The sequence below is a fragment of the Conger conger genome, chromosome 16, assembly GCF_963514075.1.
Source record: "Conger conger chromosome 16, fConCon1.1, whole genome shotgun sequence".
In the NCBI taxonomy this organism is placed as follows: domain Eukaryota; kingdom Metazoa; phylum Chordata; class Actinopteri; order Anguilliformes; family Congridae; genus Conger; species Conger conger.
Window position 1 is genome coordinate 31899179 of NC_083775.1, and position 13303 is coordinate 31912481.

Here is a 13303-nt window from a genome sequence, read left to right on the forward strand (position 1 = left end):
TTTCAGCTCTTTTATGATGGAGACAGGACTGCATATCAGACTGTAGTTTCAGCTCTTTTATGATGGAGACAGGACTGCATATCAGACTGTAGTTTCAGCTCTTTTATGATGGTGTTGGAGTATCAGATCAGAAGCAGCAGTGATGTTCTGATGGTCAGGGTGTGTAACAGCAGTGTTTGTAATGTCTGCTGGGAGTGTTCTGGACTGAGTGAATTCAAGTAGATATTGGTATCTTTTGTCAGAGCACTGAATCAAAACAAGAAATGCCTGTAGCCCAGGGAGTGATTATGAAGCAATGTCAATTGAAATTGGGGTGATGGTATTTACATTTAGACTACTTCTTCACAGTTGGTTTGCTGTAAACTTACTTTGGATGTGCTGTATTTGTTAAAAGGTAAATGGTTGGCATTTATATAGCGCTGTACAATTGATGCTTCTCATTCACCCATTCATACACCGACACCGACACCGATTGGCTGCCATGCAAGGTGCCGACCAGCTCGTCAGGAGCATTTGGGGGTTAGGCTCTTGCTCAGGGACATTTCGACACAGCCCGGGCGGGGGATCAAACCGGCAACCCTCCGACTCCCAGACGACTGCTCTTACTGCCTGAGCCATGTCACCCCCTTTATGAATTTTGTAGTTGCTAGTTTGTTCAGTTGATTAATTTTGTCTCCTTGCTAAATCATGTTGCATTGGACACAAGTACAAAGCCTCAAGAGAGGGTGTTGGTCAAAAGAATGTTGAGAACCCCTGCTGTAGTACTTTTACATCAGGAGCAACCATAGCACTCTGGCTCCCCCTGTGGTTGAAGTGTGTAATGGATTGTGTGATGTATAGAGAGAGTGCTCTGGAAGAACGACCCAAACAGCACTGACTTAATGAGGATCTTGGAGGGAGCATGTGGTCAATCCTGCATTGACTTTTCTATTTTGTCCAAAATTGTCCTGAAATCTGTATTCAGTAACCAAGAAAATGCCTCAAATCATGCTAACAGTTTAAACAGAATTAATTTTGCTCAAGCCTACCTTGAAGAAAATCACAGACATAAATACCCTTTGATGTATCAATGTATTTACACAGCCAAGGATGAAAATCAAGTTTCTGGAGAACATGGATGTGAGTATGGAGTTTGGGAAAGAGCAGGAGGAGAGAGCAGAGTCAGAGTGTGGAGAACATTCCTCCCTCCCTGTGGTCTCTGTCAGAGTGTGGAGAACATTCCTCCCTCCCTGTGGTCTCTGTTAGAGTGTGGAGAACATTCCTCCCTCCCTGTGGTCTCTGTCAGAGTGTGGAGAACATTCCTCCCTCCCTGTGGTCTCTGTCAGAGTGTGGAGAACATTCCTCCCTCCCTGTGGTCTCTGTCAGAGTGTGGAGAACATTCCTCCCTCCCTGTGGTCTCTGTCAGAGTGTGGAGAACATTCCTCCCTCCCTGTGGTCTCTGTCAGAGTGTGGAGAACATTCCTCCCTCCCTGTGGTCTCTGTCAGGGGAAATTATATCTGGGGTGAGCAGCACTTGCATCACTGAACAAATGCAGGACTCATTGCTGAAATACAAGTTCTCTGCACTCTGTTGACCTCTCTGAATCACCTCAGTAATCTTTGAATGGTCTGTAGATGTCAGCTCATTCATATTTTGGATTATTTTCTAAAGATTCTGGGAATGTATACAAATAATACAAATATATATTTTTAAAAAGAAAATTGCACTTACAATGACTCATCTTTTTGTTGAGAACAGCCCTTCCTGCGTCTTTTACTAGTCATGGATTTGATGCTTTTAACCTGTGGAAGAACCTACGCACTTGTAAATTGCTTTGGATTAAAAGTGTGTGCGAAATGACAAAAAAGGAAAAGAAATGTAAAAAATAAATATATTATCCAGGAAACGTACAGGATCCCCTCATCAAATTTAAGGTAACAATGACCAACATGAAAAAACCTGTTTTGTATCAAATTATGATTTAACCCTGTTGAAACCTCTCATAGAGTATGTACAAAAATTATAATCAAAACATGTACTCTGTTTTAGAAAAAAATAACCAAATTTCTCCTCATGTCTCCAGTGTTTTTGTTTTTTAAATGAGACATTTTAAACATCCTGAAAAAATTGACCCTTAGAAGTCCTGTCACACACAGCTAGAGGAGCTCTGATGTGTGAACAGCAGTGGGTCTGTAGAGGGCTGTGATACATGTATACTGCAATCACCAGGTATTTTAGTCGTAAGAATAAGATTTTAATCCTAAATTTATGACTTTTTGCTAAATAAGACAACAATATGCCATTCAGGTTAGACAGGTTCACACAATTTAACATTTGCCATAAGGGTAAAACAATTTCACTTGTTTAGCAAATGGTGAAAATAAGCTACTATTTCTACTTGAAAGAAATAAATATGATTTTACGAGACGACAAGCAATGCTCTCTTTACTGCTGTTTTGCCCTAACAGTGTGGGCACTAACAGAACATTTTCTAAAATGATATTGCCCTTGTATGTACAGTATGTTTAAGTGGTCACAGGTACCTTCATACTGGGCTGAGATTCTTTAAAACTTGTGTTTCATAAATTGTGCTTTCTGAAGGAAGTTCCACTATCAGAAATGAAAAAGTCAGTGATATCACGTGGACACAGGGAATGATTCAACCTCAGTTTATCCATGTGAAATGAAAGTGAATTAAAACTCAATGGTGACTTTTTCCTCATGCCACAATTAGCAGGTCCATTATACACTGTAGTTTTCAGATGATTAGAATGAGAAGTCTTGTGTTAACAGAGAGAATACTGTTAACACAACTATGATTACTGTGATATTTTCTCCAGTGCAGCAGTGAAACCTTTTCATCATATTTTCATCACTGATTTGTTCTGTTGTCCTAATTTAGTTTGGTACATGACAGTTACAGACCCATGTAATGTTCATCATATCCTCCATAACTGTGAGAGCACAGAGAAGCTGCATCTCCATAAAGCTCATGTTCCCTGCAGCCTCTTCTTCTCACACACTGCAGTTCACTCACTTAGATGTACAGCTATTGTGATGGAGGACTGTACGTCCTGTTCAGTTAATACAGGCAGACTGCAGACAGACTGCAGATGAGAAAGGCTCTTGTGTGATGAGGCAGGGCAAACTGAGCCCACTGACACCCTCCCTCTGGTCGGTGCTGTGGCCAGTTTTGAGCTCCATTGTGGGGCTGCTTCACGATTTTTGTATTTTCTTCAGTCTGCATCTTGTAAAGTGGTGATCGAGTCCTCCTTCCTGAATGTACTCTGAACCAAATGTCTCCTCCTGTCATATTTTTTTCAATGAGAAGTTTTTAACAAACTAAGAAAATGGATAGTAAGAGAATGATTTTAATGTGCTGACATTAACATTGAGAGAAGGTGCATTAAATTTGATTCAATAAAAATGAGAGTCCTTATTGCACAACAAAACTCAATGTTACAGATCAGTGCCTCCCCCCTCAGCACCTGCAGTAGGTCCCAGCTGCAGCAGTGCAGTCTCTGTGCAGTCTGACTGAGGGAGGTTTTTGTACGGCTCTGTATCACTGTGTGAATACACTTTTACTGTTGATGTAGTGGTAACTCTGACAGTAATAATCTCCTGCATCTTCAGCCTGGACTCCAGTGATTTTCAGTGTAAACTGAGTCCCAGATCCACTCCCACTGAAACGATCAGGAATCCCAGACTCGCGTGTTGTAGCAAACTTAATCAGAAGTTTAGGAGCCTGACCAGGTTTCTGCAGGTACCAGTGTAGATAGTGGCCATAGCTTGAGTGGTAGTAAACACTCTGACTGACTGTACAGCTGATTGAGACAATGCCTCTCTGCTGAACAGCCTGAGCTGATGGAGACTGAGTCACAACTATATCTGCCATTGATTCTGAAAAGGAAATCAAGGAAATGGAGGTCAATGGATAATAGTATTATAAAACAACACTTAAATTCTGAGATATTCGAGTATACAATCATGGCACTGTTGTGACAGAGTTGTATTGTAAAAAGCAAGCAAATCAAATTCTTTTCAACAAAATCCCAAGCTAAAAAGTATCTGTCACACCCTGTACAATGACTCCCAGCATCACCAGCAGTAGAAAGACTGACATCATCATAATGCTGCCTGTGTCAGTGTCTGTGAAAGGACTGGACAGTCACTGATCAGTACTGGGGGTCTTAAAGTGTGTGGAGCAGTGAGGCAGGACAGGTATGCAAAGCCCCTTCCTCTATACAAATCCTGTCACACACAGTTAGAGGAGCTCTGATGTGTGAACAGCAGTGGGTCTATAGAGGGCTGGGACATGTGCACTGTTCACTGCTATTTTGACCTATTGTGATGCAGGGCCTAGATGCCCCGCCCAGCTGTGCTCTCTTTTCTCTCTCTTGTGACCTGTGACCTCTCCCAGTTCCCCGTGTCTGCAGGACCATGGACAGCAGATGCAGGCCAGAGTGGAGCAGGCTGGAAAGCATCCTGTAATTACAGCAGTTATTCAGTGATTGGGAGCAGGGTGAACAGCATCCTGTAATTACAGCAGTTATTCAGTGATTGTGAGCAGGGTGAACAGCATCCTGTAATTACAGCAGTTATTCAGTGATTGTGAGCAGGGTGAACATCATCCTGTAACTACATCAGTTATTCAGTGATTGGGAGCAGGGTGAACAGCATCCTGTAATTACATCAGTTATTCAGTGATTGGGAGCAGGGTGAACAGCATCCTGTAATTACATCAGTTATTCAGTGATTGGGAGCAGGATGAACAGCATCCTGTTATTACACCAGGGAGCAGCCCAGTCAGAGCTCTGTGATTACACCAGTTACTCAACACCAGGGAGCAGCCCAGTCAGAGGTCAGTGATTACACCAGTTACTCAACACCTGGGAGCAGCTGTCCTCCAGGAGTGACTCCAGCAGCACTTAGAGGCTCCCCACCTCCAGATAAAAGGGCCACTGCCCACAGCCTGGGGACCTCAATGTGGGACTATTCATTATTTTACTCATTCATATTTTATTAAACATTATTTTATCTTCTTTAAAATCAAAGATAAGGACAAATGTTGATTGAACACAGGATTGAGTCCCCATTTGAAATTAATTTGATTGAGTATCTTTGATGTAACAATTGGAAAACTGGACTGACTGTAGACAGAAACACTGTTTTGTTTGTGTTATTGCTATGTTATTACATCAAGGAAAACAGGCGTTTGAACAGACTTTAAAAATCCAATCTATTCTGTTTCCACTTTTGCTCCAGTTTAGGATGAAGGCCTACATCATGTGATGTATTGGATTCTATTTTTTGGTTATATTTTATACATTGCAAATCACATGGCATGCATATTTCAGCAAAGATGATACAATCATTGTATGATATATCCAAGGAAATCCTCAGTGGAATTATAATGTCAAGGACAACGGTCTTCTCAGACATTTAAAAACCAGTCCAGCATTTTTCCTCATGTTCTGCTGTTTGGGGTGCACATCATGTTTGAAGGCCTACCTCATGAATGAAAACTGTTATTTCAGATGATGTTCAATGCAAACAATTATCTCTCATTCCTGAATGGTGCATAAAATCATACATCCTCCACATAGCGTGTGCTGTTATCACTTCTTTACTGCAGTGCACAAACTGAGCAACACAGCCACTGTGCTGGAGGCCTGTGCATCTTGTGCAGTTGACACAGGCAGGAAGCAGGCAGCGTGCAGATGAGTCTCTCTGGCAGGATGAGACAGGAGCAGCTGAGCCCACTGAAAGCCTCCCTTTCTGATCAGCACTATGGCCACTTACACACTGGCCTGTGGAGCTGCTGGTCACAGTCAGCAGCAGCACCGTCAGGATTCAACACCAGATGGTAACTTCCACTTTCATATCAGTGTTAGTACCTCAGGATAAACAGTGCTACTGCTCAAAGCACAATTCAAAATGAAGTTCAAGTGGCCATTGGCTCAAGACTGCTTTTTCAAGTTGTTGAAATGAGGTCTGTTGAAGATTAAGACGAAGACAAATTAAAAATGAATAATTATCACTGTGGCTGTCCATGTCCATGCTGCTGAATGTCTCTGGGGTGCGGCAAAAGCAAGAATCCATGATGACGTCCAAACAGGAGGTGAAGCGCTCATCTGCTCATCTCGCACTACTACCCGTGTCACAATCACGTCATTCATAATTTATTGTGGATCTAGGAGCATTTTACACAAAATATGAGTTTAGATATGTTTAATATGAATTATTCAGCTTTCAGAATACCATCGTAATGGTCGTTTCAAAATTCTCCAGTAGGGGACTTACGAGTACAGTCGGTCGGATCAACTATCTGTTGAGGCAGGTTTTTGTACAGTCAGTTGATCAGACCCAATCACTGTGGTGGACTTTCGGTGGCGGGACCAAACTGGAAATCGGCAGTAAGTTGCAACACAATAAGACTTCTCAAGATTTGGAGTTTTTGAGTTTGGAGATTCGATCAGTTCTTATTCATTAATTTCACTGGACGTTTTTGCGAATTGCTAGTATTGTATATGTGTCACATTATCTTATTACAACCGAGTCCGTCGTGAAACTAGAAAGAACAAAAAACATGAATTTCAAGCTCAAGAGAGTAGGATGCAAGTGGGTAGGATATGCCTACATAAAAAGCTTCGGGTATGCTGTTACACGTTATAAATGGTTGACTTAAAATCTGCGTGAAGTCAGAATGAAAAAGGCTTAGGACGACAGTGTCTCTTGAGCAAGAGGTTTTTGTACGGCTGGTGAATGAGTCTGTATCACTGTGGGACACTTTCGGTGGCGGAACGAAACTGTCAGTTGGACGTGAGTAATTTCTATTTCAGATATATCCATATCGATGTTTGTGCTTTCTTTTTACATATATTGTCATTTTACGATGTTGGATTTCGTTAATTCAAATCTTTAATAATTATCGCGATGCTTAAATAACAGGAATCCTTGTAAGATTAGTAATTGATTTTAAATTATTTTAAATCTTGCCCACAGAAACGCTCAGTAGAGTGGAGTACATTTGCGTATAATGCATAAAATCAAAGAAAATGTTGTACATTTTTATAAGCAAATGATTGACTCGTTTGAATAGCGGCGTGAAGTTGCACTTGAACATGCATAGGACGGCAGTGTCTTTTGAGCAAGAGGTTTTTGTACGGCTGGTGAATGAGTCTGTTCACTCGGGGTCACTTTCGGTAGCGGAACAAAACTGCCAATTGGAAGTAGCCTAAATAATCTCTCTTTCAGATTCTTCGTCCACATCGATATTTTTACTGTATTTTTTTAAATATACTGCAAGTTTCCTACGTTAGATGTTGGTTTAATTATGAATAAGCTTGGCAATTTAAACTAGCCCACTATATTCAAACAGTGTTTTTAGCTATCGCATTGATGTTTAGAATACAGTCCTGAAAGAACTTTATTCCGTGCAGTACAACATAAATAGCATTGGTTCATTCGGTGGAATCAAAGCGGCTCTGTAGAAGTTTGAAGTGCAGCCAGATGTTATTTGTGTCACATTAAATGAAATGATAGAAAGTCATGATATAGCCTATCAATCATAACCTGACTATTTTGAACTCAAAAAATTAAAATGCCGAAGTCAAAGAGTTCTTTATTTTACATACTTGAATAAAAAAGGATCGTGATTTTCAGGCTACACGTTATGGTTGTATTGCTGATTAAATTCGATCGTTTTATGATATTCGACTTTATTTTTGATAATGTTATAATTATAATATATGACCGTATCATTGGATGAATAACATGTCTATTACCTGACACATTTCTGTTCTGTAGTCCCACGCTCGTGTAATAACGTTCCGTAGCTACTCGACAACATTGGTTTGAATCATAAAAAAACGAGAAATGTCAATGTACTGAATAATTTTGCTGAATTGGTTAATTTATTTCAATTATATTATTATCGTATTTAGCGCGTATTTATTTTGTCAATGAGACGGACCACAAATGAAAATTATTCTGTAGGTTTTCAGAGCATAATACCATTATCAACTAACATATGATTTTCGAATCATAATGTATAATTATATGGACATACCAATAAAATATCGGGAAGAGATTTGTGCCACTTTTGAGGTGCAAAAGTGGAGCAAAATGCAACTGTAACTACTAAGAAATAGATTTGTTGTGGTGATGAATTTTTCATTTTAAAGTGCAGTCACAGGTTCTGATAATAATGGAATCCACGTAGATAGAACCTTAAAACATGTCATGTGCTTTATGCTGTACAAGATGAAGCAAATCAGGCTAAATGATCTTCAGCCACTGCCTATGAGTAACACCTGACATTCTCTGTGTCTCAGTCATCTCTCATTGTAAGGACAGAATGATTGACACATGGGGGTGTGTCCACTCTCTGACCTCACGTCTCTCTGTGTCTCCCAGGTGACACAGTTCCCACCCTCACAGTCCTGCCCCCCTCCAGTGTGGAGCTGAAGCAGGGAAAGGCCACACTGGTGTGTCTGGCCAACAAGGGCTTCCCCTCAGACTGGACTCTGCGCTGGAAAGTGGACGGTACCAGTAGGAGCTTGGGCGTGGCCGGGAGTGTGGGGGTCCTGGGGAAGGACGGCCTGTACAGCTGGAGCAGCTCCCTGACTCTCAGTGAGAACGACTGGGTGAAGGCAGGGTCACTGACCTGTGAGGCCACAAAGGGCTCCCTGTCTGCCCCCCCTCAGACACTGAGGAGAGCCCACTGTTCTTAGTAGGCCGGGTGGAGGCCCAGCTCACACACTCTGGTCACACTGTTTTTACCCTGTTCTGCCCTCAGCCTCTCTGCTCCTTACTGCTGTCACACTGAGCTGAGCCTGTGTGTGAATCCTTCCCCCAGCCTGAGCTTTCAGTGCTAATATCTGACATGTGCTCTGCTTGTGCTCTTCAACAAATATGCATTCTTATTTGTGTTTGTGTGGTTTTGAGAATAGCTGTTAGATCAATATCATTGACATAATAAAGACTTTTTGAAGAACTACTTTCTCTCTGGCTTTTGTTATTACATTGATGTTTGTGCTTCTGATGATCCTGTGGTTTTTGGGCTGCCCTTTCTCTGATTAAATCATAATTATATTCTTGCCACTGAAAATACTTTTACAAAACACCCCAAAATGTATCTGAGATGATAAAGATAGATGGCTTGAAGTAAACTGACAAAGAAGAGATATTTTTGTACCAATTTTTTAATTTCATATTAATTCCCAGAGCTGGAGAGTGTTGCTGACATAAGTGTATGGAGAATCCACACAGAAATGCAACCTGAGTATTCTTTTCTTTGACAATACAATATGAACTAAGTACATGGATTGCTTTGTCCATATAAAATTATTATAGCTTACAATCTATATAAATGTCATTTGACAAAGAATGTAGGTCCTTGATAAACTTATAGACCATATTTCTTTAGATTATTTATGAATAACTTGATGCATTGTTTCATTTTTTGGGAATTTTCTGATACTGGTTCATACTGATCATAGTGGACTCTGCCTGATCTGGAATGAGTTTATAGTGCTCTCACACGGAGGTGATAAGAGACCGTGTGTGAAGGAACTGATCTGGAATCAGTTCATAGTGCTCTCACACAGAGACTAGATGGAGGTGATAAGAGACTGTGTGTGAAATAACTGATCTGGAATCAGTTGAGGAGGAGCAGTCCCAGCTCTGGAGGCCTGCTGAGAGGAGCAGTGATGTGTGCAGCGTGCTCAGAGCAGTTCTGTACAGCAGGATGTGTGCTCAGCTCACACTAACCCCCTGGGGACGGCCCAGACACCTGGCCACAGTGCTGCTCTATTCTGAGATTGAGTCAGTCCCACTGAGGGACAGGAGAACCAGCCTGCCCCACCTGCACATGCAAATCTGAGTTTCACCCCCACAGCCCAAAATACCCATCACTGAGAGCTGTTTGAACATGAGAGGGTGGAGGGCTCATTTCTGTAGTGAGGTGAGAAAGGGAGGGGGCTGTACCTCACACCTGCTGCAGCATCAGTCTCAGATTAGAGATTTCATGTCTGGAGGTTTGGTTTTGTTCATTCTCTTACTTCTGATACATCAATGTCAGCAAAGAGGGCATTCATTGTGCCAGCAGAGAGGTATAATAGAGAGGAGAGGTGATCACCAAGAGGCACATCTAAAGTAAAGATGTCAGTGAATAACACTGTACATGAATAGTCTTTATGTCCACATGAAAGCACATAGAGATGCAGTAGAGATAAGCATTATGGAAGTGCAAGTTCTAAAGAGTCTTGAGACTGAAATGGGCTGCTGGGTAGATCACTCAGTAAAATGTCCACTTGCAGTAAGTGAGTGAGCAGCATGGTCTCAGGCTGACTGTGACTGGCAGTCCTGCAGGGTCGGTCCATGTTGGCTTTGTGTCCCCCAAGGGGGTTATGGGAGGGATTCAGTCAGCAGGGATAGCAGTGTTCATTGCTGGAGCGCCCCCTGTTGGCCGTCTGGGTGCCTGTGGCGTGCTCTCTGCCCCTGTTGTGTGCATGTGCAGCGTGTGCCTGCAGTGTGAACAGAAGTGTCTGGCTGGTGTTGGGTGTTACTTTTGGAAGAGAAGCGCCAGTCTTCTGCTGGCAGTATTGACCATGCTTGGTGTAGTTCACAAACTGGGCATTCCGACTTTGGTGGGATTGGAGATGAAAAAAATGAATGACAAGAGAACAGATTTGCACCAATGCCTTCAACACTTCAACATGGTGACATATCCCAGTGTGGGTGCATTACTTATTAATTTTAATCCTGTGTGAATAAGAGATGTCTGTTTGTTTACATATCCCCTAGAAATTCAAAGTACACAATACAACCTTTGTTCACTGAACTGAAACATTCTGTTCTGGTGATATCAATCACTGGATCATGCCTGAAATACAATGGATGCATGTGCACGTCCCTTGAGTTATAAAAAATACTTTAAATTAGAAGTATTTGATATTCCCATGCTGAACATTCTTATGTTCATGCTGGTTTTGTGCAATGTAATCTGAAAACGGGGGTACATAATAATATTATTTGATACTTTTATGCTTGTTTAACACTTTAGAAAAATGCTTTGTATTCCCTGGAGTGTGTGACACTGACATGCCATGACCATTTTTACAAAAATGATGATCAGGTCTATGTAAGGATTCACATCACAGTAAAATCTGATTCTGTGATTCAGTCCAGCAAAGCTGAGAGTCACTTGCATAGCATCTGAACAGAAACAGCTTTAATGACATGAATGCTGATGTGTGTATTGAACTCAAACCTGCTGATATTTCAAGTCATCTACTTGAAACCCCAACACCCAGGTGATTATTATTGTGATGTCTGTGATGTTGTGGTACAGGAGTGTGTGTGATACACTGTGTGATGTCTGTGATGTTGTGGTACAGGAGTGTGTGTGATACACTGTGTGATGTCTGTGATGTTGTGGTACAGGAGTGTGTGTGATACACTGTGTGGTGTCTGTGATGTTGTGGTACAGGTGTGTGTGTGATACACTGTGTGATGTCTGTGATGTTGTGCTACAGGAGTGTGTGTGGTTCAGCAGCAGCTCTGCTATGGGTTCTGTATGTGACACAGAGCAGCTCCTCTTCAGCACAGAGAGGTGTGTGTTCAGGGCTGCAGCTCATTGTCGCCCCCTACAGCCCTGCTGGCGGTATTGGTGTCAGAGATCAGTGCCTCCCCCCTCAGCACCTGCAGTAGGTCCCAGCTGCAGCAGTGCAGTCTCTGTGCAGTCTGACTGAGGGAGGTTTTTGTACGGCTCTGTATCACTGTGTGAACACATTACCACTGTGTGCACTCTGACAGTAATAATCTCCTGCATCTTCAGCCTGGACTCCAGTGATTTTCAGTGTAAAGTGAGTCCCAGATCCACTCCCACTGAAACGATCAGGAATCCCAGACTCGCGTGTTGTAGCATACTTAATCAGAAGTTTAGGAGCCTGACCAGGTTTCTGCAGGTACCAGTAGAGAGCAGAATCACCGTCGGAATAAACGAAAACACTCTGACTGACTGTACAGCTGATAGAGACAGTGTGTCCCTGCTGAACAGTCTGAGCTGATGGAGACTGAGTCACAACTATATCTGCCATTGATTCTGAAAAGGAAAATTAAGAAATGTAGTTCAATGCACATTAATATTGACAAACCCCATGTAATATTCTGCTAGGTTTGAATAGACGATAATAGCACTGTTGTGAAAAGAGAGAAGTCGGCAAATGAAATGTTAAATATAACCAAAATCCCAAGTTAAAATGTTTCAATCTGTCTCACCCTGTACAACAAGTCCCAGAATCACCAGCAGTAGAAGGACTGACATCATTATAATGCTGCCTGTGTCAGTGTCTGTGAATGGACTGGACAGTCACTGATCAGTACTGGGGGTCTTAAAGTGTGTGGAGCAGTGAGGCAGGACAGGTATGCAAAGCCCCTTCCTCTATACAAATCCTGTCACACACAGTTAGAGGAGCTCTGATGTGTGAGCAGCAGTGGGTCTATAGAGGGCTGGGACATGTGAACTGTTCACTGCTATTTTTAATCTGTCAAACATTCAAATGTCAAAATAACGGTTTCTGACATTGAGCTGTGTACATGTATACGGGCGAATACATGTTCATGGTGAAGAAGGACTGAAGTGGTAAGATTGTGTAAAATATGATTTGAGAAAATGTACATGTTTTCTATTCTGATGGCAGTTTCTATGGGAGTTCAAAAAGTCAAGGACCTCATTGAGGCACGTGGAAATGTTCAGTTACAGCATATCCATATACATTTAATGCACAGTCTGACTGAGGGAATTCTGGGCTCACTGTCGAAGGCCATTTTCTACTTCATCTCTCTGATAACTGCGATTTTCTCCAGTCCAGCTTTGGAACTTTTTCCATGATATGTTCATCAGTGATTTTTTTCTGTTGTCCTATTTTAGTATGTTTGATCATATTTAACAACAAATGTCATTTCTGCAATGCCCTCCATCACTTGAGAGCACTGAAAAGCTGCTTCTCCCATTCTGCACATTCTCCCAGCAACCCCTTCTTTTCCCACACTGCAGTTCAGTCACTGAGTTTAACACCAGACTGTAGTTTCCTCCCTCTGATTATACTGTAGTGCTTTTACATCAGGAGCAACAGTACCACTCTGTCTTCCTCTGGTGGTTGGGGAGTGTAATGGCAGCTTGTGTGATGTATGGAGAGAGAGCTCTGGAAGCAGAACCCAAAGAGGTTCCTCTCCAGCCAAACAACACTGAATTCTAGAGGATTTGGGATTTCGGAGGAAACACAAGCTATATACATTACTTATTAAAATTTGCCC

General features: G+C 41.9%; 1 gene segment (V, D, J or C); it reads left to right on the forward strand.

Annotated features, from left to right (window-relative positions):
• Positions 1-1089: 1089 nt before the first annotated feature.
• On the forward strand, positions 1090-8978 carry LOC133114160 (Ig kappa-b4 chain C region-like). The segment is given in 4 exon segments: positions 1090-1119; positions 4417-4467; positions 6751-6802; positions 8399-8978. Coding segments are annotated over 4 exon segments (450 nt in total).
• Positions 8979-13303: the final 4325 nt, after the last annotated feature.